This window comes from Neophocaena asiaeorientalis, unplaced genomic scaffold (assembly GCF_003031525.2).
Source record: "Neophocaena asiaeorientalis asiaeorientalis breed wild unplaced genomic scaffold, Neophocaena_asiaeorientalis_V1.1 scaffold629, whole genome shotgun sequence".
Lineage (NCBI taxonomy): Eukaryota > Metazoa > Chordata > Mammalia > Artiodactyla > Phocoenidae > Neophocaena > Neophocaena asiaeorientalis.
In genome coordinates this window covers 6,272,630-6,296,652 of record NW_020175468.1, presented here as the reverse complement: position 1 = coordinate 6,296,652, position 24,023 = coordinate 6,272,630, and the positions used below count along the sequence as shown (strand labels likewise).

General features: G+C 50.5%; 1 protein-coding gene and 1 long non-coding RNA gene across 2 annotated transcripts in view; one reads left to right on the top strand and one right to left on the bottom strand.

Moving 5' to 3' along the window:
• Window positions 1-24,023, bottom strand: part of LOC112415539 (uncharacterized) — a 58,233-nt gene that overhangs the window by 2,384 nt on the left and 31,826 nt on the right. The window contains exons 3-6 of the long non-coding RNA XR_003006324.1: window positions 8,603-8,766; window positions 4,795-4,909; window positions 3,712-3,814; window positions 2,395-2,458 (exon numbers count right to left, since the gene is read on the bottom strand). This is a non-coding gene — a long non-coding RNA (uncharacterized LOC112415539). The remainder of the gene's footprint in view (window positions 1-2,394; window positions 2,459-3,711; window positions 3,815-4,794; window positions 4,910-8,602; window positions 8,767-24,023) is intronic.
• Window positions 2,846-11,197, top strand: CD177 (CD177 molecule). Its single transcript, XM_024768583.1, has 9 exons — window positions 2,846-2,892; window positions 2,964-3,104; window positions 3,349-3,531; window positions 4,267-4,386; window positions 4,548-4,664; window positions 8,270-8,410; window positions 9,134-9,319; window positions 9,457-9,591; window positions 9,853-11,197. Exons 1-9 carry the CDS (start codon window positions 2,847-2,849, stop codon window positions 10,113-10,115), a joined length of 1,332 nt encoding a protein of 443 aa, XP_024624351.1. The 5' UTR covers window position 2,846; the 3' UTR covers window positions 10,116-11,197.

Sequence of the window (24,023 nt, the reverse complement as noted above, 5' to 3'; positions counted from 1 at the left end):
GTTGCCACGTAGTAACATCTTTACACCCTGAAGGGAGCATGGATCTTTGGTGGGCAGTTATCTCTGCCACATTGTATGACCTTGGGCAAGTTATTTAACTCCTTTGGGGCTCAGTTTCTTTAACTATAAAATCAAGCTATTAATAGAATCTCCCTCAGGGTATGAGTCACAATTCAATGAGTTGAAACAAAAAGTGCTTGGGGGCTTCCCTGGTGGCGCAGTGGTTGAGAGTCCACCTGCCGATGCAGGGGACACCGGTTTGTGTCCCGGTCCGGGAAGATCCCACATGCTGCGGAGCGGCTGGGCCCGTGAGCCATGGCCGCTGAGCCTGCACGTCCGGAGCCTGTGCTCCACAACGGGAGAGGCCACAACAGTGAGAGGCCCATGTACCGCAAAAAAAAAAAACAAAAACGTGCTTGGACTAGGGTTGGAACAGAGTAAAGGCTCATAACATTAACTATTTTTATCTTTTGTTGAGAACCTACTTTGGGTTATATACAGATATTAATCCTCACCACAACCCATGAGGTGCAGGTAACCATTACAACTACTTTACAGGAGAGGATGATGAAGTTCAGAGAGGGGAAGTAAGTGACCCAAGGCTACACAATCAGGGAGCAACAGAATCCGGTCTGGTAGCAAACAGTTTTACACACCGAGGACTGTCAGACCTTTTGCTAAACAGCCCCACATCCAGACTTTGCATAAGTCACTGGAAATATACCGACTCCCAGAAAGGTTGCCTTAATAACCCAACTTAGTCATACGTTGCTGGGCCCCTGCCAGCCTTTCCTCCCTCATCTTCTATCACTCTCCCTCTTACCCACCATAGTCTAGCCATTTGCTTTCTTTCTAACCTTCACATAAGCCAAGCTAGATCGCACCTCAGGGCCTTTGTACCTGCTTTCACCTCTGCCTGGAATGCTTTTCCTGCCTGTCTTTCCACGGCAAGCTTTTTCTTTTCATTCTGCTTTCAGCTCAAATGTCACCTCCTCAGGGAGGCCCTCCCTGATCCCAGCTCAGTCACTCACTTTCACATCACCTGGTTTTCACTCTCTGCCCAGCACCCAGCACCATTTGTTTTTTTTTTTTTTTTTGGTGCTCATGTATTTGTTTAGTGTCTGTCTCTCTCTCTAGACTGTGAGTTCAACAAAAACAGTGGCTTCATTCTTATTGGTCTTCCTGATTCCCCAGAAATTAGGACAGTACCAGACACAGACTCTAGCCTGGTAAATATCTGTTGACTAAAATCAGACATTTAATTGTGGCCTATGACCTTATGTGCCTCTTTGCCCACCCTTCCTTCTCTTCTTCCAAGGACATTGCATCAGGCCACACACAACTCCAGAGGGTGCCATTCACACAGCAACAATGTGGATCACTGGGGAGGGGGTGATGTTTCTTTAGTGCACAACCTAGACAAATGTGGTGATGGCACTGTTACATCCTTCCTTCCTTCCTTCCTTCCTCCCTCCCTCCTTCCCTCCTCTCCCTCCTTTCCTTCCATCCTTCCATAAATATTTATTGAGCACCTATGCTATTCCATGTTAATAGTGGAGACACAGTGGGAGATGAGAGGAACGTGCCTCTGTACATGGAGCAAATTTTAAACTTGCAAACAAAGAAAAATACAATGTATAAAGATGTTGAAATAAACATATAATTGCAAGTTTCATGTTCATTTCTCTTTGTCCTCTACTATTAGTTCCCGGACCGGGGCACGAACCCGTGTTCCCTGCATCGGCAGGCAGACTCCAACCACTGCGCCACCAGGGAGGCCCTATTCTCACTCTTTTCTCCCTTTCCCCTTTCTCACACACCCACATCTGGCCTCAGCAGCCACCGACAGACACCCCTGATTCTTCCCTGTCTCCCTCCCACCCAGCATGCTAGAGCTAGTTTGTGCAGGCTTGCAAAAACCGATTGTCAAATATTTAGGAATTTTGCGAGCTGGCTGTTAAATGATTAGTAGCTTAAAATCAGACATGGTAGGAGTATTTACACCATAGAAATAGGCGATGTTCCGAGGCAGGGTTTGTTGATGCGGTTTTCCTGAAAAGCTGGTCTTCTAGCACACCACTGTTCCATCTATTTCTGGCAAAGACACTTTGCTTTGCTGAGGAATATCCTAATTCTTTGATAGAGATTCAGTCTCTACCGCTCCCCCCACCCCACCATTCCTCAGCTCCCTCCTGGGTGGTGGGGAGATGGAGATTCTAGGGCCTGTGTTGTGCTGGGAGGGGAGAGAACAGTAGAAGAAGAGAAAGCATGAGGGAAGTAAGTGAAAAAGAGAATAAAAAGGACAGCAGTATAGAAAGGAAAGAGAAAGAAAAGGGAAGTAGCAGGAGAGCAGAGATTAGGACAGGGAGAGCGTAACGACCAGACAAGACTCACCTCAGAGTGTCTTCAGGGGCACTTGGGCCATTTCCTCACTTGGGGCCAGAAGGTGGCCAAGTTGCTATGAGATGAGGAAACCGCCTTCACAAACTGTCCTGAAACAGGATGTGGGTGGGGACCCCCACAGCTGGGCTCTGGAGGAAAGAGGGCTGGGGACCTGGTCTAGGAGCCAGGATGCCTCCATCTCTAACTGTGGAGGGACTGGGGGCCCAGACTCCTGGATCTGGGGAAGGAGGGAGGACCCAGACTCTCCCTCGACCTCACTCGCCAACCCTCCAGCCCCCACCCTTCCCCACCCCTGCTGCCTTTAAGGTGTTGAGACTCAGACGGAGGCCCAGGCCGCATTTAGCAAGTCCCTCCCCTCCCCACCCCTTTCCTGGACTGTCTTGAGTGAGGCGAGATATAAAAAGGAGGAGAGAGCAGGAGTGAGGGTTCCAGCTGCCCCGATCATGAGCCCTTTCCTGCTGCTGGCCCTCCTGGGCATCACCGTGCCCCGTGAGTGAGGACCTCAGACGGGAGGGGACTCTGGAGGATAAGCTAAGACTGATTGGCTCTTCCCATCTCAGGAGTGCAGGCCCTGACCTGCTACTGGGGGACACTGGTGTCCGTGATGAATGCATCAGAACTGCCCCTCCAGTGGACGACTAGCCAGAAGCACTGTGAGGAAGGCTGGAGCTGCCAGGATGTTCTGATGCTGATGGAGAATGGTAAGGAGGGCCCGTGGGCCTCCGCCCGACTCCCACCCTCTCCTGTGCAGAGACACTCCTATTGCCCCCGCTCCTACCGGCATAGTCTGTGTACAAATTCGAAAGCCTGCTCCCCGCAGTACCAGGAGCTGTTCCCTCCTCGGCTACTCAGTGTCCTGCTCTGCAGCCTCTCACCCCAGAGCACGAGGCACATCCACCCGCTAGTCATGACCTCACCCTGGCCCGTCTCTCTCTCTTGGTCCAGGACCCCAGGTGTACGTGGTGCTCATCAAGGGCTGCACCCAGGCAGCCGATCATGAGGACCTCATCACCCAGCACAGGGCAGGCCCCGGCCTGTCCATTGCCTCCTACACCCGGGTGTGCCGGGAGGACTTGTGCAACCATCTGTCCACCAGCCTCCCTCTCTGGGCCCCGCACCCACCCCCAGGTGCCGGAGGGAGAGGAGGAGGGTGTTTGGGAGGAGGGAAGCCATGGGGCTGAGGTGTTGGGGTGAGCCCGCTGGGGATGCTCCTTTAGAATCCCTCCCTGCCCACCTTCCCCAGCACAGCTTCTTCTAACAGTCCCGGAGCAGAAAACTGGACCGCTTTTCCCATGTTCAACCACCCACCTCCGACTCTGGCTCCGGCCCTGACCTGGTGCCAGCTCCTTCTTTCCATCCCGCTGGATTTGGTCCACGCGTGTTCTAGTCAGGGTTCTGGCATTTCCTCCTCCTAAGTGAAACGGGCCTGTGACTTCCCACTGTCTTTTTCTGTCTGAGACCGTAAATCGTGTTTGGGGCTGTGTTCTGCATTTCTCTACTCTTTGGCATCTTTTGTGGACATGGGCGTCTTGTCTTCTTGGACTGTTTAGTGGGACTTGTGGCTGAAGCCACTGGGTCCTCCCCGGGCACCGCTCCCCGACTCGTACCACCTCCTGTGCTCAGTCCCAGACGCCCCTTCCCAGATCTCACGTCCCCTCCTCAACCTTGCTGTCTCTCTAGCTCATGTTCCAAATGCCCTGCACCCCAGGTCTTCATGAGAAGAGCTTGAGGAGGGCACATTTGGGGGACACTAGGGAATTGATTCTTGGGGACCAGCAAAATGGGGGAAGGGTGGAGGGAAGGCACATGGTCTGAATTCAGAGCCTTCTCAGTCCTGCCTCCCTTTCTCTGTCACCTCCCCAGCCCTGGGGTCTGTGCGGTGTCCAGTCTGCTTGTCTGCCCAAAGCTGCCGGTCGGCAGCAGAGCTGACCTGCCCCGCCGAGAGCACACACTGCTACAGCGGGCACCTCCTGCTCAGTGCTGGTGAGCCGGACCAAGATCTGAGTCTCTGGGGAGGAAAGGGAGCTGAGGTCTGGGACCCGGAGGAGGGTGGGCCTGGCTTCCCAGAGCTGCGCCTCCCGCATGAGGGATGGATGGTCCCAGCAGCAGTGTCTCCCTCTCTCCCCTCCTCTCACTTTCCACAGAGAACCGCTCCACCCATCTGAGAGTCCAGGGGTGCATCTCCCAAACAGGCTGCAACCTGCTTAATGGGACTCGGGAAATCGGGCCCATCAGTCTGCAGGAGACCTGTGATTCTGAAGGTGAGTGTCATACCCACAAGACCAAATGCCCTGTGCCGCGGCCTCGGGCCACGATGACCCTGTGAAAGGCGGACATCCAAGCACATCCCACCGAAGCCAGCGTCACGTCACTCAGATATTTATTACTCACTCAGGCAGATGTGATGTAAGGAAGGGGTTCTCCCAGTAGGCGCTTCAGGTGGGGATGCCAGCAAGAGGTGTCCAGCTTAAGGGGAGACAGAGGGTGCGTGGTCCAGGGGACATATCTGTAGGACAGGAATCCACTGGTGGGTGTTTTATTTGTTTTTGTTTTTTTGCGGTACGCGGGCCTCTCACTGCTGTGGCCCCTCCCGCCGCGGGGCACAGGCTCCGGACGCGCAGGCTCAGCGGCCATGGCTTACGGGCCCAGCCGCTCCGCGGCACGTGGGATCTTCCCGGACCGGGGCACGAACCCGCGTCCCCTACATCGGCAGGCGGACTCTCAACCACTGTGCCACCAGGGCAGCCCCTGGTGGGTGTTTTAAATGATGCTGGGCCTGTCCAGGTGGGAGAGGGGCAGGGGAGCAGGGAGGAAGGCCAGAGGGGCAGAGAGGGTGGGCTGCCTCGCGTGCCACTCTGTCCATTGGCTGCAGAAATGAGTGCAGGTGTGCCGGCTGGTTTCCTTGCTGGGCGTGACTTGCTGCTTCCAATTCTACTTCTCCACACCCTGGACCTTGGGTAACCCTGGGTCTTCCACTTCCCCTTGACCACCCTCACCCATCCCCCACCCACGGTACTGGAGCACCCCAGCAGCCATGCTGCAGAGAAAAAAGATCAGAGAGGATATCAAGGGTGCTTCAGGTGTGACAGGAAAAGTAAGAGCCAGACGGGGACACGGGGAGGGTCCCCACTTCCCCATGGAAACCCAGCCAAACCGAACACCGGTGGATGAGAGTGGCCTAGAGTGTCTTGCTGTGAAGCACCTGCCATGGCGAGGTGGGGAGTGGGGTCTTAGGAAAGTGGGAGAAGGGTCTTCCCTGTCCGAGCTTCAGGGAGAGAGTTGAGTGGGTTCAGCAAACGTTCCTCTTGTTTGGATCTCTCTGGCTGGACTGGGAGCCTTGAGGACAGAGCCTAGATGTCACTGATGCCAGGCTTCCAGCCTCGGGCAGCACAAGGGCTGGCTGAGGATGGGCACCCAGGATGCGTTTGCTGACGTGAGTTTGTACAGGATTCCAAGGTCTGTGGAGACCCCAGAGGACTCAGACCCTGGCCCTGCCCTAAAGGGCTTCCAGGACCGAGAAGGGAGACATCGCAGACACAGATGGTCACAGGGCTGTCATGGAAGTGGGTCTGGGGGGTCCTCAGAGAAGGATGATACTGATGTCCTGGGAAGGGCGAATCAGGGAGGGCTTCACAGAGGAAGTGACCTATGAGCCGTGTCTTAAAGATGAGCTACAGTTTATTCACAGAAGAGGAAAAGGACACGAACAGGCAGAGGAAACGGCTTGGAGGTGGGGGCAGCCCGCTGGTTTGAAGAGGGGTCCCTCGGCTCTGCCTGAGGAGGGGCTCATTGAGAGGATGGGGTGCAGCTGGGGATGGTGGGTGATCACAAGTTTTCCAGGTGGACAAGGGGAGTGTGGGCCATGAAGGCAGAGATGTTCCAAGCAGAAGGAACAGCGGGTGCCAGGCCAAGGAGGCAGGAAATGCCCTGCTGTGTCTTGGGAATGGATATTGTTGGGGGAGCCGAGAGGTAGGCGGGGGGTCCTGGTGGTGGGTCAGGTGTCTGCCCAGCCAGACTGAGGAGCTGGCCTTTCTGCTGAGGGCAGTGGAGCTGTGGAAGGGCATTGAGCAGAGGAGGACAGAGTCTGAATCTTTCCTTCTCATTAATGCTGGTTTACTGATCTGGCCTTCGTCTCTGGGACTAGGTAACATTCATAATTCAGAAGGCGTTTCCGAAACAGATCAGATGCGCGCTACACACACCACACACCGTAACGCACACAACACACTCAGGAGACACAGACACACACTGTGCCAAGTACACACCACACCTCACATACCGCACACGGGCCTCCCTAAACCTCACACACCACAGACTTCACGCACTACATAGAGCACATGCCACACCCAGCACACAGACCACACTTCACATGCCGCGGACAGCACACACAAACAAAACACAGGTACACAGGACACACACCACGCCATACCCATGCAACAAACATATACCGCATACCTCACCAACACACTGTACACACACATCACGTAGCATACACACACCATACACATTTCACACATTCCCATACTACCCCACACACCCCACATACCCACTACACATCTACACACATCCCATATACGTACGCTCCCAAACCACACACGTCCCATAAAACACAGCCATTAGGCCACCAACGGATATCCCTAATATATGTCCATATTCTGCTGGCTTTCAGCATCAGAGCCAGATCTTGGACGGTGCATTTGTCTGCCCTGGTTAAGTTCAGTTTGGTAGTTTAGCAAATGTCTATTGGGCATCGGCAAGGCCAGGCATGAGAAGATGGGGGACAGCGAGATGTCAGGGAGTAAGTGGAGGACAGAAGGGCATCTCAGGGAGATAGAACAGCTTCTGGAAGGCATGGGGGAAGGAGAGGACTGGGTGCCAGGACTGGGTGCAAAATGGACCACCGCAGCAGCCCATACTAAAGAAGAACCAAAGGGCTGGGATTTTAACAGCCTTGACTCTCCCCCTAAGGAATAGGATGGTGGTCCCAGTGAGAGCAGTGGGTCGCACAGTCAGGGAGAGCACAGCCTTTAAGGGCTTAGCGTGTGAATCAGAAAGACGTGGGTTTCTGTCTGGGCTCTGCCGCTGAACCAGCTTTTGAGGATTACACCTCTTTGAGCCTCTTTCACCAAGTTCAGGGAGGAGGAGATAACCCCAGACAGTCAGGGGTCGCAGAGTATACAAAGGCCCTGGGGTGGTATGTGCCTGCCATGTGTTCAAGGAAGAATCCAGAGGCCAGTGTGGCTCCAGCAGAGTGATCAAGGGGAATAAAGATATTTAAAAAAAGAAAAGAAAAGAAAATGGGGATGACGAGGATAACACCACCTGCTTGGTGCGGGGCGGGGGCCAGGGGGCCAGGAGGAAATGAGGCAATCCAGGCGAGGCGAGCTCCTTGGGAGGCTTAAAGGGGTTAACCCCTGGAAAGTCGTCATGGCAGCCGGGAACCTCAGTTAAGTGTTCAGTGCGCACGAAGCGTCTGAGTATTTTTGTTTGGAACATAGGGCTTCTCAGTTAAAAGAAATCTGCGGTGTCAGGCTGCCCTCCTTATTTTCCAGATAAGGACCCTGAGGCCCAGAGAGGGAAGTAGAGATTGGCTCTTGCTAAGGAAGAGCCATCCATCTCTCTCACACCCAAAGGGAGGAGCAGCCGTCCCCAAGGGGGGTTGGGAAAAGCCCCTGCGATGTTCCAGCAAGAACAGGGGAAAAAACTGGGGGTGGGGCTCGGACTTCCTGTGTCCCTGCTAACCTGAAGTTGAGGCACCCAGCGGCTAGATGGCTTGGAGGGTGAGTCAAGAACGTGACCATCTTCCCAAGCGCAGGACCAGGCAGGCCCCTGAATCACCCAGACCCTGGTCATTCCTTCTCCGCAGCTATGCTGACCTGTCATCGGGGGGTCATGCTTCGGACTTCTCAAGACCTGACTCAGAAACCTGTCACGTGGTCCGCGAATTCGGAGCAGCTGTGTAATCGTGGGGAGGTGTGTCAGGAGACGCTTCTGCTCATAGATGTAGGTGTGTGGGCTGCCCAAGAGGGCAAGACCCCCGCACGGGGTCCTGCGTCTCGCTGCCCTGGATTCTGTGCCCTGAATCTCCTGCCAGGTTCCCCTCACGCTTGCAGTTCTAAACCCAATTCTCCCTCTTTCTGCACCTTGTTTTCCCCTTCTGAAACCAAGGGGGCGAGGTGATGGCAATCATAGTACCTACCCTGCTGCGTGGTCACTAGGCTGTATCCGGTAGTCCAGGCAAAGGGTTGAGAGAGCTGGCACAGAGCAACCTCAGTGGCTGTATTCAAGGTCTAATGAGCTGCCCGTTGTGTGCCAGGCACTGTTTTAGGTGCTGTAGATCCCATCGCATCTGCCTTCTTGCCACTTTACGTGCCAGTGGGGAAGCAGAAAAAAAAAAAAAAAAAGAGTAAGATATGCCTATGGAGGTAAGAGCTATGGAAATTAATCCAGCAGGGAAAGGAGGTAGGGAGAGTGAGGTAAAGGTGGTAATTTGCTCTCTGAGGATGCTCTAGTGAGAAGGTGACATTTGAGCGAGAACTGAGAGGTGGCAGAGCTGGGGGAGGACCCAGGCTCTGGCCCCGGTCTTCCCCGTGCACTCACCGGGACTTGTGCTCCCGTCCTCAGAGGACCCGCATCCCGCCTCTGCCTGCTGTGCACCGAGGAACCCCTGGCTCTGCCGCCTTCCGAGTCTCCCGTCCCCCCACCCAGCTTTCACTCTGTCACCCCTCAGGACTCAGATCGCTCCTGGTGGGGAGCAAAGGCTGCAGCAAGGCCAGGACACAGGATTCCCAGGCTATCTCCATACACTCGGGGCCACCCGGAGTGCTCGTCGCCTCCTTTGCCCGGTTCTGCACTTCCGACAAGTGCAACTCGGCTGCCAGCAGCAGTGTCCTGTTGAACTCCCTCCCTCGTCCAGGTGTGGGACCCCAGCGGGCTGGGTGGGACCGGGGGTGGGGAGAGATGGGGCCCCAGAGATACACTCTGGGGCTCAAGGAGGGTGGCTAAGAGCTAAGAGCAGAGCTGTGCGCCCCCAACTTTCTCTCTGCTCCCCAGCTGCCCCTGCCCCGGGAGACCTGCAGTGTCCCACCTGTCTGTCCGTCTTTGGATCCTGCACACAAAACTCTGATACTGTGATGTGTCCTAAGGGCACCAGTCATTGTTACCAGGGTTACATTGCTCTCAGGGGAGGTGAGTGCTGAAGGTCAGGTCCCAAGGATGAAGGGGCTGGGGGCCTCAATTCACTGGTCCTGAGGTGGGAGGGTGCTTGAGACCCTGGCTTATGCGTTTGAGGGTGGAGGGGGCTGGGGACCCAGATTTTCTAGGTCGGAGGGAGGAGGGGCCTAAGAGCCTAGTCTCTTGGTCTGACGGGGGGAGGGTCTAGGACTCCTAGGGTTTAGGAATTTAAGCTGAGGAAACCTGAGCCCTCTCTGATTCATATTCGCTCTCCAGGTGGGCTGAGCTCCCCAGTGGACATCCAGGGCTGCGTGGCCCAACCTTCCAGCTCCTTATTGAACGGTACCCAGAATATCGGGGTCTTTTCTGTGATTGAGGACCATGATGAGGCTATAGTGCCAGGTGGAGCTGCCCCTACCCTAGTGCCAGATGGAGCTGCCCCTGCCCCCTACCTGGCTTGGGTGGCAGGGCTGGGACTATCCCTAGCCCTTTGGTGTGGGGCGCCCTCCCTGCTGACCCCATTTCCCCATGATTCTTAGGCCTTGCTGACCCCCTAGCCCAAACCCTCCCTCTGACCTCATAACTAAACAGCCTTGGACACGGAATTATTTCCCAGTCCTCTACACGAGTTATCACCCACACCCACCTCACGTACTGTATGACCTGATGACGGGGCCTCGGAGCAGCTGAACTTGCCCTGCGGGAGGGTGGACATTCAAGCAGTGGCCCCGTGTGTGTGATAATAAAGACATTGTCCTTTCCCCCAGATGCTGGGGTTTCCCTAAGTGAGGGGAGGGGAGGGTTCCCAGAGATCTGGCATGAGGGAGGAGAGGAATCCGGTGACACATTGACCATCTCAGGCTGTCCTTTACTGATCTGGTCCACGTCCCCACTGGACCCCACTGGGCGGCGGCAGAGTCTTCAGCTTGCCGCAAGTAAAAGCATTTGGGCATCGCCATGACTTGGGAGGCGAAGGTGCACCGGGACCAATGAGGCTTCTATCCCAGTAGCCAGGGCCTCAGCGCCAACAGCGGGCTTACCCCACTTGAATAACTTAAGGGTCTGTGTGAAGCAGAGAAACAAGAGGCTTTGCACGGTTTCCTGAGGCTGATATCATTGGGGCTGTTATCATCCTGGGCCTGAAACACTGAGGAGAAGTCATGACCATTACTAGGATCTGGAGCGGGTGGTGTTTACAGAACGCTGCCTGACAGGATCTCTGATCCCAGGCTGAAAACCCATCCAGCCCGCAGCGACATACAGGGAGGGAGCTGGGGAATTAATACCCCAACCTCACTCAGTGTCCGCCCTCTGGTCTCCTGTTGGGTCTCCCCATTGACTGAACCCACCTGGAAGGCAGGAGATCCCATTGACAGTCCCCACAGCGCAGGGCAGGGGAAGAAGCTGAGAGAGTGAATTTGAAGAAGGAAACAGAAAGTGTCCAGCACAGTCACCCCTTTCCCTTGTCCCGATGAAAATCAGAGTCCTCAATACAGAAGACACAACTCCCATCCGTTACCATATTGTGCTAACGATAATGGGTCACACACCCACAGCGTTAGACAACCAGTTCTTCATGTACCACAGTGAGAGGAAGATGGGGAAAAACAGCATGTAACGAAGATGAAAAGGTCCTGACTGTGTAGCTGGTGGTGATCAGAGCTGCCCTCTCCTACCACCCATTCTACATTCTCTTACCAACTGCCAACACCTCCTCGGGACAATTGGTGTGACACAAATCTTCATTCTTAAGGGAAGTAAGTGTTCAATGGTCTTGTCTTTATTGGCTCTTGGCCGCTTTCTGCTGAACAGGGCCACCGGCCAAGGAGATATTACCGCCAACGCGTCCCCTGGCTTCCAAACATAGTCTTCCTTGATCCAGCAACCCAGCCTCCCTCTGGTGGTCAGGTTCCCTCTGGCCATCAGCAGAGTGGCCCTCGTCTCTGCCTGTTGTTTCAGCAGCGCAAGGAGCACAAAATGGGGGCAGTCCTGGCTTCCGATTGATTAGAGCTCTGATGGGGTTCCTCACCCACACCAAGCCCAAGGTCACAGAGACCAGGAGCAAAAATTCTTTAAGCGGGTTGTTAGGTATACTAGTGGGAGGGGACACTCCCTTATCCTCCCCTGATTCATGGACCCCTGCATTCTGGCTCTGGGAGAGGTGACACGATAGACTGGCCACTGGTTCAAGACATACAGCATCTCCTGTTGGGTGGCAGCGTACCTCCTCTCACCCGGTGCCCTCATCAACCATCACGGCCATTCCACCCTTCCGATAAGTCAACTGTCTCTGTGTAGTGGGGCACCTGGAAGATCAGTGAGCTCCATGGATGGGAGTTAATTGCCTCACTTCCTTTGCCTTAAAATATGTCCTCTAGCTGGAAGCGATACTTCATGGGATACTGTAGCAGTAGAACAGACATCTTCTAAGTTCCCAAATGGCAGGGTTGACAGAAGCACTGGGTACGAGGAAGGCAACTCAGAACCCACAGTGTGTATTTATCCCTGTGGGGAGAGAGCTCAGTCCGCTCGAGGGTGGGGTGTGTCCTGGGTGGTCCTGCTGTAGAAAGACGCCGTAACAGGCTTAGAGTTGGCCTCTGCCTCTGGTGGTTTGGGCACTGAGTCCAGTCAACAGCCGGGTCATCTCGGGGAGAGTTAGCCCATGTGTTGTTAGCATGTGGAGCCTCCACCGCCCACATGGCCACTTTGCACCTGGGCCCAGTGTGCAAGCACTGATGGGAGAGAAGCCGCCTGACACTGTCCACAGGATACCAAGGGTACCCATGCTCAGGGCATGGGTTCTGGTGGGCATTCGTGTGGGACGTGAACATCTTCACACTCTGTGCCCATCCCCAGAGGACCTTACACATATCCCCCCGTCTTCATCTGATACCTTTCTTCTTACCAAGTCCTTCACCAAATGGCTCACCATGGGTCCATGCCAAAGTGGACCTGAGGACCTCTCTCCCTCCCACGAGTGGACCCCTGAAGTTTTGCCGCCTGAGGGATTTCCTTGCATCGCTCTTTCAGGACCACACGTGCAAATGCTAACACAGCCGCTACCCACTTCTGCCTGGCGCCAGCCCACGCTCCAGATCTATCCGTACACCTAGTCTGTGCCTTCAATCCCCCTGTAAACAGATCCCAAGGAATCCCCATGAGCTCATAGGTGTGGGTGGGGGAAGAGGCAGGAGAAGCGGGTGCCACCCTGCTGGGGCGTCCACCTGTGCCCTGACCTCATACACACCTCTCCACGGATGGCAGATGCTACTGTACGTGCCCAACGTCATGGTTTGGTAACTTGACTACACCCAGTATGTGATGTGCAGCTCAGGTCACAACGCTCTTGGTGTCCCATGGTCAGGTATTCAAACTTTACTGGGTCCCAGTAATAAGCCAGGAGCTGTTTCCCAGATGGAGGTTAGTTATTTGCAGAAGAAGACATACCTTTGCTCCAAAACCCCGAGGCTGTGCGCTATGAATATCCTATTATCTCTTTATGTCACAGAAACTTTCAGGGACATTGGGTCTCTTGGGTCAGATGACCCGAGGTTCAGAGCAGCTAGGTTTCCGGTCTGAACCTGCATCAGAGTCCTTTCCTGCTCTAGGATCCAGTCAAAACTGGCCATCTTATGGGTTCCCTCACACATGAGTAGGAGTAGGATGTCAAAATGTGCTACACCCCCCCAGCCAACTCCTAAAGGACTGATCTTTTTTGTAAAGGGAGCCACACAAGGTGTAGCAAATTGTCTCTCAGTTTAGAAGGAATATTGAGACATGCCCCAGACCTATAGTCCCCTAGGACTTACACCAGTGTGATGGGATGGGGAGTAAATGACGCACAGTTTATCCTCCACCCTGTGGCACACGTGTGTTATCATCAAGGGCGCCTGCGACTTGTTCACTGTCTGATTAAATAACATAAATTCATCGATGAAGTGGACCAGTGTGATGTTCTGTAGAAAATCAGACGATCAAGGTCCCTCTGGGACAAGAGGGGAGGAGAGTTGACCAAGACATGAGGCCAGAAAGTGAAGGTGTCCTCTTGTCCCTGAAATATAAATGCTTCTGATTATCTCTGCCAACGAATACAGAACAACGAATTGTTAGATCTGTAAGAAACCACAACCAGAACCGTAGCTGCAATTATCATTGCCACTTATATTTGCCAGAAACTGTCGTCATGCTCTAGACCGAGATGCGATAGCCACCTAGGTCCCTGCGTCTCTCATGCTGTGGTGTTGGCATTAATCTCAGAAATTCCCCCACGGGTGCATTATAGCTTCTGATTTACCATCTTGGTGGGCGTGATAATAGTTTCAGGAGCACCAGGCGGTCTTTCTTACCATAACAGCCCTCACTCCATGGGTCAGGGAACCTATGTGAGGGCTTTTCCAGTTACCTGTTCCTATTATACATTCTAGGATGACATAAATAACAGGATGAGTCTGTGGTCCTCTGGAGCCCACTGGGAAAGGGACTTGAGCCGAAAGTCTGTCTACACCCTCACCTGGCTCACGGTGGCAATAAGCATCCATCCAGAGCTATCATCCAAGTAATCCTCACAAGGTCTGAGCATTTATTTCCCTTTGACCAGCACCCAAGTCCTCCAGATACATGCACGCCCCCCCCGCCCCCCGCAACCAGTCTTTCTGGTGTTGGGGGAAGATTCACCGCCTACACCCATGGTTGCACTGCAGGGTCCTTCTCAAACGGGCCCGGCCTCCTTGCTCATTCACGGGGTTCCAGGTCTACGAACTGGCTTAGTCTGGGAATTGGATAAGAAGTCCCTGTCATGGTGACCTAAGATCTCTTCCCGTCAGAGCTAGAAGATTCCCTGCACCTTTAGGGACCCCAGTCATTTAGCTTTTGCCATGGATCCCCACCTGTCAAAACACTCTGATGACATTTTTGCTCTGTGGCTTGTCCCAGTGGTTGGGGCCACGTTGTCCTGCACACCCAGTGACACCACCTGGCGGCTCCCAAATCCCCTTTTTCCAGCCTTCCCATAAGCAGCTTCTGCCTCAGAGGTTCTTCTGCCACCACAGCGCTCTCGATGTCCCCTCCTCCGATGCCTTCCCATGGGACAGGATAAGGAGGTGACTGAGAAGGCTGCACAAGATGCACTGTTTCCAGCTTCCCCTGGTCCCCAAACTTGGGACTCTGTTTCTCTCCAATACGCTGCAGAAGTTCTAGCACTGAGTCCAGACAGGAACTCACTAACCTAGCAGGCTCAGAATGATATTCCCAGATGCTTGAACCCACACCTGCAATCCTATATCCCATGTGAAAGAACTTGGCCCCATGAAGCCTTTCTCCTGGTCCTATCTGGTCTCACACCCTTAGAATGTGTATCAGCCAGGGTCCAGGCAGGCATCAGGAACCACGCACCAATTTTAAAGGGCAACGTTTTGTTGTTTTTTTTGTTTTGTTTTGTTTTTGCGGTACGCGGGCTTCTGACTGCTGTGGCCTCTCCCGTTGCGGAGCACAGGCTCCAAACGCGCAGGCCCAGCGGCCATGGCTCACGGGCCCAGTCGCTCCGCGGCACGTGGGATCTTCCCGGACCGGGGCGCGAACCCGTGTCCCCTAGCATCGGCAGGCGGACTCTCAACCACTGCGCCACCAGGGAAGCCCAGGGGAAAGTATTTTGGTTTTGGTTTTTGGGTGTTCTGGCCACGTGGCTGCGGGATCTTAGTTCCCCGACCAGGGATCGAACCCAGTTAATATAAAGAATCATTAATGAATTCCCTGGCGGCCCAGTGGTCAGGGGGTCAGGACTCCGTGCTTCCACTGCAGGGGCACTGGGTTCAGTCCCCAGTCGGGGAAGTAAGATCCCTCGGCGTAACCAAAAAAAAAAAAAGAAAGAAAATCATTAACTAGTAACAGGGGATGAGGATTAAGAGGGGATGGGTTACTAACGGGTAAAGAAGGGTAAAGAGAACTTTAAAAGACAAGAGAATAGCAAGCAGATCTGGGAAGCAACCTCTATACCTGGGGCTGGAAGACGAGCTCTCCCTCCTGCAGTGTCCGTTTAGCTCCCTCTACTGGCAAAGCCTAACATTGTGCCAGGAAGACGATGAAAAATGCTTGCAAGATCCAGCAGGGCAATGAAGAGTGGATCTGGAGCTGAGAGGCAAGAGATGGATAACCGGCACAGAGGCTGTTCACACACATGCTCCAGGACTCCTGCCAGTACAGACTGGTGAGGTCCTGTAACGCTCTCAGTGTGTGGCATGCCCATGCCGGACCAAGCCCCGTGCTTCTCTGGACGACGTTGGAAATTCACTCTTGTGGGTCTGGAGGAGAAGCAGTCCCCTATAAGGGGACCCTGTCCCATGTATGAGGGTCACACTGTCTTCTCCCCCAGCGCCTTTTCCTTAGCACAAAGTGGCAGGGTTGAACATTTACCTGGCAGTGCAACTCTGTAACACTTTCACTCAGACTTTGGGCCTTGTCCTCAGCCGTATGTGCCCTGTGACTACAGGAAACAAGGGACGCTCTGCTAAGGGAGCTTTCTGAGTGTCCATCACATTTCCATTTGGACAGTCTCATCTTTCAGTTGCTCTCTAGGGTCATCCGTAGAAACCAGCTGACCACAATCAACCTCGGCACCACTGCTGCCATAGTAACAAAGTACCACACCCACATCGACTCCCAATACCTTGCTCTCCACCTGCACTTCTTTCACCATTACCACCAGTGATAATCTTGTAACAGGGAAGAGCCAATTTTCACTCCAAGTTAGATCTGTTTCTTTGACTTTAGGCTTTGCTTTTCCTTGCTTTTGTTATTATAATCATACATAATGGCCTGCCTCAGGGAACACTACCCGCCTGTAAATGGCTGCAAGAAAGAAATTAACACGTCCTCTCCCCAAGGATGGCCATTCCAGGAGATGTTTTGCAAGACTGATGGCCCTTTTTACTTTACTTCCTCCCCGCCTCTCCCTCTCTATTCTGCCTTTTTACTTTACTTCCCTCTCTGATTCTATAAAAGAAACTGGCATCCAAGATCTCGGAGAGGCAGCTGTGAGTGGTGGTGTAAAGCGAGATCTTAATTCCCTGCCCAGGAATTGAACCTGGGTTGCCTGGATGAAACCAGGAATCCTAGCCACCACACCCCCTGGCTCTTGCCCTCAGTGAAAAATGCATATCTCACGGAGGCAAAAACTGTAAACACAGGTACAAAGTTTATTATTAGAGACATAGCACAACAGGTGGGAGAGCACACAGAGAAACTATTTAGTTAAGACAGAAGCAAGGCAGAGATGCACACCCAGAAAGAAAGGGTGTGGGCATCCCCCCAATGAGGAGGAGCGCAGTAGAGACGCGGTTAAGTCACTTATACAGGGCAGTTCTTCCGGGTCTCTGTTTACCCTCTGGCCAATTATCTGGTTTCTTTTTCCACACCTGACCTGTCCTAGGACCCTCCCCAACACGAGTGCACAACTTTTTTCCCAGATGGATTACAGCCCAGAGGCCGGTGGACAGCCTTAGCATCACATATTATGGGGTGGTGCCTCCTCCTTTTTGACCCCCAAGGAGCCCTTCTGCGCATGTGCAATGTTTCCCTTGCCCCGAGGATGGGAAATGTATGACCTCTTGATCTTTTTCTTTTTTTTAATAAGTCAAATTAGTTTGTTTTTTAAAATTTATTTATTTATTTTTGGCTGTGTGGGGTCTTCGTTTCTGTGCGAGGGCTTTCTCTAGTTGCGGAGAGCAGGGGCCACTCCTCATCGCGGTGCGCGGGCCTCTCACTGTCGCGGCCTCTCTTGTTGCAGAGCACAGGCTCCAGACGCGCAGGCTCAGTAGTTGTGGCTCACGGGCCTAGTTGCTCCGCGGCACGTGGGATCTTCCCAGATCAGGGCTCGAACCCGTGTCCCCTGCATTAGCGGGCAGATTCTCAACCACTGCGCCACCAGGGAAGCCCCTCTTGATCTTTTAACAGGGTTTAGTCCCACTCTGTCCCTGCCATAAAAATGTCCAATGTCTAGTTATTTACCCTATTTCTGTTGCTGGTTTTTATATTGAGGTGCAGATCTCGAAATATAGACAGGGGTCCCGTCATAAATATGTAGTCCTGGAGCCCGTTTGTCTCTTGCTTCAGGAAATGTAAACAGGGGGCTGGGAATGAATGTCTGGCCTGGAGCCCATCTTCTTCTCACCCCAGGAAGTGTGAACAAGAGGCCAGTTGTAAATGTCTCCCCAGGAGCCCATCTATCTCCTGCCTCATCCAGACCCTGATAAGATGGTTTTTGGGGGGACCCTAGTCCACCATCTTCTCAGTCTCCTGGCTTTCCAAATAAAGTTGTATTCCTTGCCTCAATACCTCGTCTCTGATGTACTGGCCCGTTGTGCGGCAAGCAGAGCGAGCTTGGACTCGGCAACAATTTGAGCAACTGTGAAATTTCCATAGGCCTCATCTCACCTGTGCCCCATCAAGGTGGTTCTCTCTGTGTGGGTTTCCCTGTGGTGGAAACCTAATCCCAGAATACAGTTTTGTTGGTCTCTTTCTGGGTGACACTGCTTATTCTAATTACTGAGTTGGTCAGGGTCCCAGCAGGAAATGAATGGTATCCCCAAACTGGGTAACTTGAGTAGAATTTATTAAAGGAAGTACTGCTTACAACTGTTAAGGTTGGATCCAGGGAAACCACAAAGGATTGTGCAGGAGTTGGGAGTAATCATTTTATTTTTTTTAACCTTTTTGGGGGGTGCTGCGCTGCATGGCTTGCAGGATCTCAGTTCCCTGACCAGCTACTGAATCTGGGTCCAGCAGTGAAAGCCCAGAATCCTAACCACTAGGCCACCAGGGAACTCCCTCATGTATTTTAAACATATCACTGTGACAACATATAACAAAGAGTCAGGACCACCGTGACCATTGCAGAGGTCATGCTGTGCATTGCACAAATGCTCTACATCTAGGGGGTGCCATGCACTTCATAGATGTATAACTGGTATGAAAAGGCTCAATAATGAAACAGGGGGAGAGAGCTCCCTTCTACATAAATCTACGCTTGAACACAAGGCCATGCACACTCGTGGTGTGCTGGTAAATGTTGAACAACTGCTTCCCTGAAGGGAGAAATAAAAGCTCTGATCTGTAGCATTTGCCAATGCCCATAGTATAAATACTCCCACTGTGGCTGATTTCAAGCTACCACGATGTCCCTGCCCGTGGAGTTGGGAAGAAATGCCCATGAACAACCATTATTTCTACTATACAAATATAATATCTATAATCTATAAACAGAACATAGATAATAGTGAAATGTAGAACGATAATTTAGGAAGTGACGATTTTTGAGTATTTGTTACCTTTGTTTTAATATAATTTAGTTGTAAGTTGACATAATTTAATTTTTAATAGTGGCTGCGTTTAGCAACTGGCTTGCAAAATTCCTGAAAATGTCAACATTGGCTCTCATGAACCGGGTGGAGTTAGTCCCAGCACAGCACTGCGCACACCCCAGAGAGAGCCGGGGAGTATGCACACGTGGGCTTGGCCATACCCTGCCCTGAGAGCCCTCAAGGATCCCCTGAGCTCTCGATTCTTAAAGAATAGATTCTTATCCTCCCTTCCAGATCTGAACCTGTCAGGGAGCCCTCACCTCTGGGTGTGTGAGCAGGGGACCAAGTTTGGTCACTGCCCAAAGCATGTGTACCTCAGTATCCAAGGTGTGTGGTGTGTGAGCACTGACGCCATCGGCACCGTGGGTCTCCCTATTATGGCTTGAGAAGTCACCCAAGATGACCAACACTTACAGTTCCCAAGATACAAGAAGGCTGGATTCTCCTGGTGGAAGAACAGTGGTAAAAGAAAAAGCAATGGGTGCGGGCCACTGAAAGCTAACACAAAATAAGAAACTGGAGCCAGGTATACAAAAGACAAAATTTTCCTATGATGTGCACCAGCCGCTGACCAATCAGATGAGACAAACTGTACAGCTCAGGTGACCAGAGGCATATATTTGGTCTGACTTTTTGTACCTTTTTTTTGGCCAAACGGGCGAGGCTTGCGGAATCTTAGTTCCCCCTCCAGGGATCAAACCCAGGTCCTCGGCAGTGAAAGCACCTAGTCCTAACCACTGGACCACCAGGGAATCCCCTGTACCTCTTAAAAACTTTCCAATGAGAAAGATTAATTAGGAAACTCAAATTTATGTTATGACCCCAGCCAAGAACCGATTGCTAATTTTTAATGCCAAATTCAGGCTTAAGTTGAATAGAAGCTCCTATCTGTACTTCCTTTTAAACCATTCTATTTGACTTCCACCCAACCTGTCCAATAGCTCGGCCTCGCTAGCAAGAATAACATTCAGTGGTCACATCTGAGATTTGTCACATGAGATTTTTCTTTAACGCTATTTTCCGCAGGTCTAGCCACAAACGGACACGGGTTTGCGACAACGTATTATGTGAGTTATCTACTGATACCTTCCAAACCATCACAAATGGTCACTTAAAACAACAGCCATTTGATCTGTTCACAATTCTATGGGTCATCAACTAGAACCGGGCCGGTTGGTGCTGGTTGTGAGCTAGGCCTCTCTATGTGGTTTCTCGTGCCCAGTGTTAATCCATGTTTCTTTAAGTGATGGTCTCCAGGCAGCAAAACAGGGGAAACCCCAATGTGCGAGCGCTTCGTGTTTGCTAATGTCCCATTGGCCAAAACAAGTCACGTGGCGCCACCTAGCTTTAAGGGATGGAGAAACAAGACTCTGCCTTTGGATGGCAAGAGCAGCAAAGACACTTAAAAAGGGATGGGAGGAATTTGTAGCCATTAAACAACCTGCCCCATACATCACCTATAACAGATTTTCAGATGAAGAGGTGGTTCTGTTTTCTGTAGCTGTCTCTTGACACAGAGGCCTGGCATTTTGCAGAATTCTCTTCCGCTCCCTGAGTTTCAGGGACCTGAGAACACTTCATTCAGTCAAAGAACCTCTGACCACTTTGGGATCTTAATTACTTGAGGGCAAAGGTGAATGAATTCATCGACTCCCCTTTCACCTCTTTGTCACTGTCACTATTAAGAATCTTTACTGATGGCTTTAAAAACTGAACCCAAAGGAAGATTTACTTTATTTACATCAATAATTAACATTTTAAACCCACACTAACTCTCGTTAAAATGCCCGCTTAGGGTTACTTTATTTAGAGGTGGGTTAGGGCCATCTTCACAATGCCAAAAATTAATTTAAAACACACAAATAAAAATGCCGTGTCTCCCTGATCAGGGTTAAGTGAGCAGATACAGGCAATTTAGAATAGAGATAAAACCCCTTATTTCAGCTTGTGAGTTTGCATGCAAACAAACTTAAAATAACCTTCCAGGGGGCTATATATGGAACAATGTCCAAAGCTCACACGGAAAGAGAAAACATTCCAATTTCAATAAGCCAGGCAGAGAGACCTTATTGAACACATAGGACATTCAGTGGAGACCCCAGAAAAGCTATAATTTATGAGTAGAGCTAAACCAGCCCTAGAGTAAAGTCTATCCTATACCCATGTTAACAGAGCTTAACTATTCTATATTATTCTCTATTCTATACTCTTAAATATTCCTATAATTAGCAATGAACAACTGGAAAGTGAAGTATTTAAAAATACCACTTGCAAAGGCATCTACACACATAAAATATCAAATAATAAATTTAACAAAATATGTGGAAGACTTGTACACTGAAATCTAGTGAGTATAGCTAAACAGAAGTGAACGAAGTGTTAGATGAGTGAAGAGAGATATCATGTTCATGGATTGGAGGACTCAATATTGTGACGATATCAATTCTGCCACATTGACGTACATATTCAATGCAATTCAAATCAATTAAAATAAAATTCTAATTCCAATCAAAAGTTTAGCAAGCCTTTTGTAGTGGCTGACAAGCTGATTCTAAAATTTATGATGAAGTGGAAAGGCCCTATAATAGCTAAGACAGTTTTACAAAAGTAGAAGAAAGTTGGAGGATTTACACTATCTGATTTTAAGTCTACTACAGAAACACAGTGATCTGGGACTTCCCTGGTGGCGCAGTGGTTAAGAATCTGCCTGCCAGTGCAGGGGACGCGGGTTCGAGCCCTGGTCCGGGAAGATCCCACATACTGCGAAGCAACTAAACCCATGCGCCACAACTACTGAGCCCACGTGCCACAACTACTGAAGCCCGTGCACTTAGAGCCCACGCTCCGCAACAAGAGAAGCCACCACAGCGAGAAGCCCGTGCACTGCAACGAAGAGTAGCCCCCCCTCAGCTCACTGCAACTAGAGAAAGCCCTCGTGTAGCAACGAAGACCCAACGCAGCCAAAAATAAATAAATAAAATTTAAAAAAATACAGTGATCAACAGAGTGTGATATTATCTAGATGTATATGTTAAACAGAACAGAGTAGAGTCCAGAAATGTATATGCATATGATCAATTGATTTTCATCTAAGGGTATGAAAGTAATTTAATGAGAAAGGACAATCTTTTCTACAAAGGATTCTAGAACTGGTGGATTTAGGGAGAAAATAAACCTCAATCCTTACCTCACACCATTCACAAAAATGAACTCAAAATGGATCATAAACCTAAATGCAAAGGCAAAATGATAAATCTTCTAGAAAAAAACAGAGCAAAAAATTTTTTTGTGACCTTAGGGTAAGTGACATTTTTGTACTGAACACCAAAAAAACATGAGTCATGAAAAAAACTGATAAATTGGGCTTTCTCAAAATGAAAAACTTCTTCTCTTCAAAAGATACCATTTTCTTAACAGTAAAAAGACAAGTCCCAGACTGAAAGAAAATACTTGCAACACGTATACTGAAAACATGAAGCATTCTTATAATGCAATAATAAAATGGCAAATAACTCCGTTTTCTTTTTAACACCTTTATTGGAGTATAATTGCTTTACAGCGTTGTGTTAGTTTCTGCTGTAAACAAAATGAATCAGCTATATGTATACATATATCCCCCTATCCCCTCCTTCTTGCGTCTCCCTCCCACCCTCCCTATCCCACCCCTCTAGGCGGTCACAAAGCACCGAGCTGATCTCCCTGTGCTATGCGGCTGCTTCCCACCAGCTATCTGTTTTACATTTGGTAGTGTATATATGTCTATGCTACTCTCTCACTTCGTCCCAGCTTACCCTTCCCCCTCCCCCTGTCCTCAAGTCCATTCTTTATGTCTGTACCTTTATTCCTGTCCTGCCCCTAGGTTCATCAGAACCTTTTTTTTTTTTTTAGATTCCATATATATGTGTTAGCATACGGTATTTGTTTTTCTCTTTCTGACTTACTTCACTCTGTATGACAGATTCTAGGTCCATCCACATCACTACAAATAACTCAATTTCATTTCTTTTTATGGCTGAGTAATATTCCATTGTATATATGTGCCACATCGTCTTTATCCATTCATCTGTCCATGGACACTTAGGTTGCTTCCACATCCTGGCTATTGTAAATAGTGCTGCGATGAACATTGTGGTACATGACTCTTTTCGAATTATGGTTTTCTCAGGGTATATGCCCAGTAGTGGGATTGCTGGGTCACATGGTAGTTCTACTTTTAGATTTTTAAGGAATCTCCATACTGTTCTCCATAGTGGCTGTATCAATTTACATTCCCACCAACAGTGCAAGAGGCTTCCCTTTTCTCCACACCCTCTAAAGCATTTATTGTTTGTAGACTTTTTGATGATGGCCATTCTGACCGGTGTGAGGTGATACCTCATTGTAGTTTTGATTTGCATTTCTCTAATGATTAATGATGTTGAGCATCCTTTCATGTCAAATAACCCAGGTTTAAATGGGCCAGTGATTTGAACTGACACTTTGCTAATAAAGGTATACAGATAGTTAATTAGCACATGAAAAGTTACTCAACATTTTTCATTATCAGAGAAATGCTAATTAAAAGCATAATGAGATACTACTACACACCCTCTAGAATGGTTAAAAGTCTGACAAAACCATGGGTTAGCAAGAATGTGGAGCAACTGGAATTCTCCTACATTGTTGGTGAAAGTGTAAAACTGTGCGACCACTTTGGAAGAAGGTCTGGGAATTCCTTATAAAACCTACTATGCACCTACCCTATGCCCCAGCAGTTCTACACTTACCCTAGAAAATGAGAATATATGTCCAAGCAAGGTCTTTTTATATGAATGTTTATAGGAGCTTTATATAGTAGCAAGCATTTACAATCCCTGGGTACACAGGGATGGATGAGACACAGTTGGAAGGAACCAGACACACATATAAATACACCCAGACATGGTCTACACATACAGCCATACATGTACACATAACATACACATAGACACAGGCATGTACACACAAAGAAACATGCAGACACACACATGCACACAGAGACACGGACATGTACATGTACAGAAGCGTACACACAAACTCACATGGACACACAGACACACACGCACACACACAGCC

Bases quoted from the DNA above. Each gene is read 5' to 3' on its own strand.
- CD177 (XM_024768583.1), top strand. From the start codon at position 2,847: ATGAGCCCTTTCCTGCTGCTGGCCCTCCTGGGCATCACCGTGCCCC. The intron at 4,387-4,547 runs GTGAGCCGGACC...CACTTTCCACAG, and splicing joins GCACCTCCTGCTCAGTGCTG to AGAACCGCTCCACCCATCTG. The intron at 9,320-9,456 runs GTGTGGGACCCC...TCTGCTCCCCAG, and splicing joins GAACTCCCTCCCTCGTCCAG to CTGCCCCTGCCCCGGGAGAC.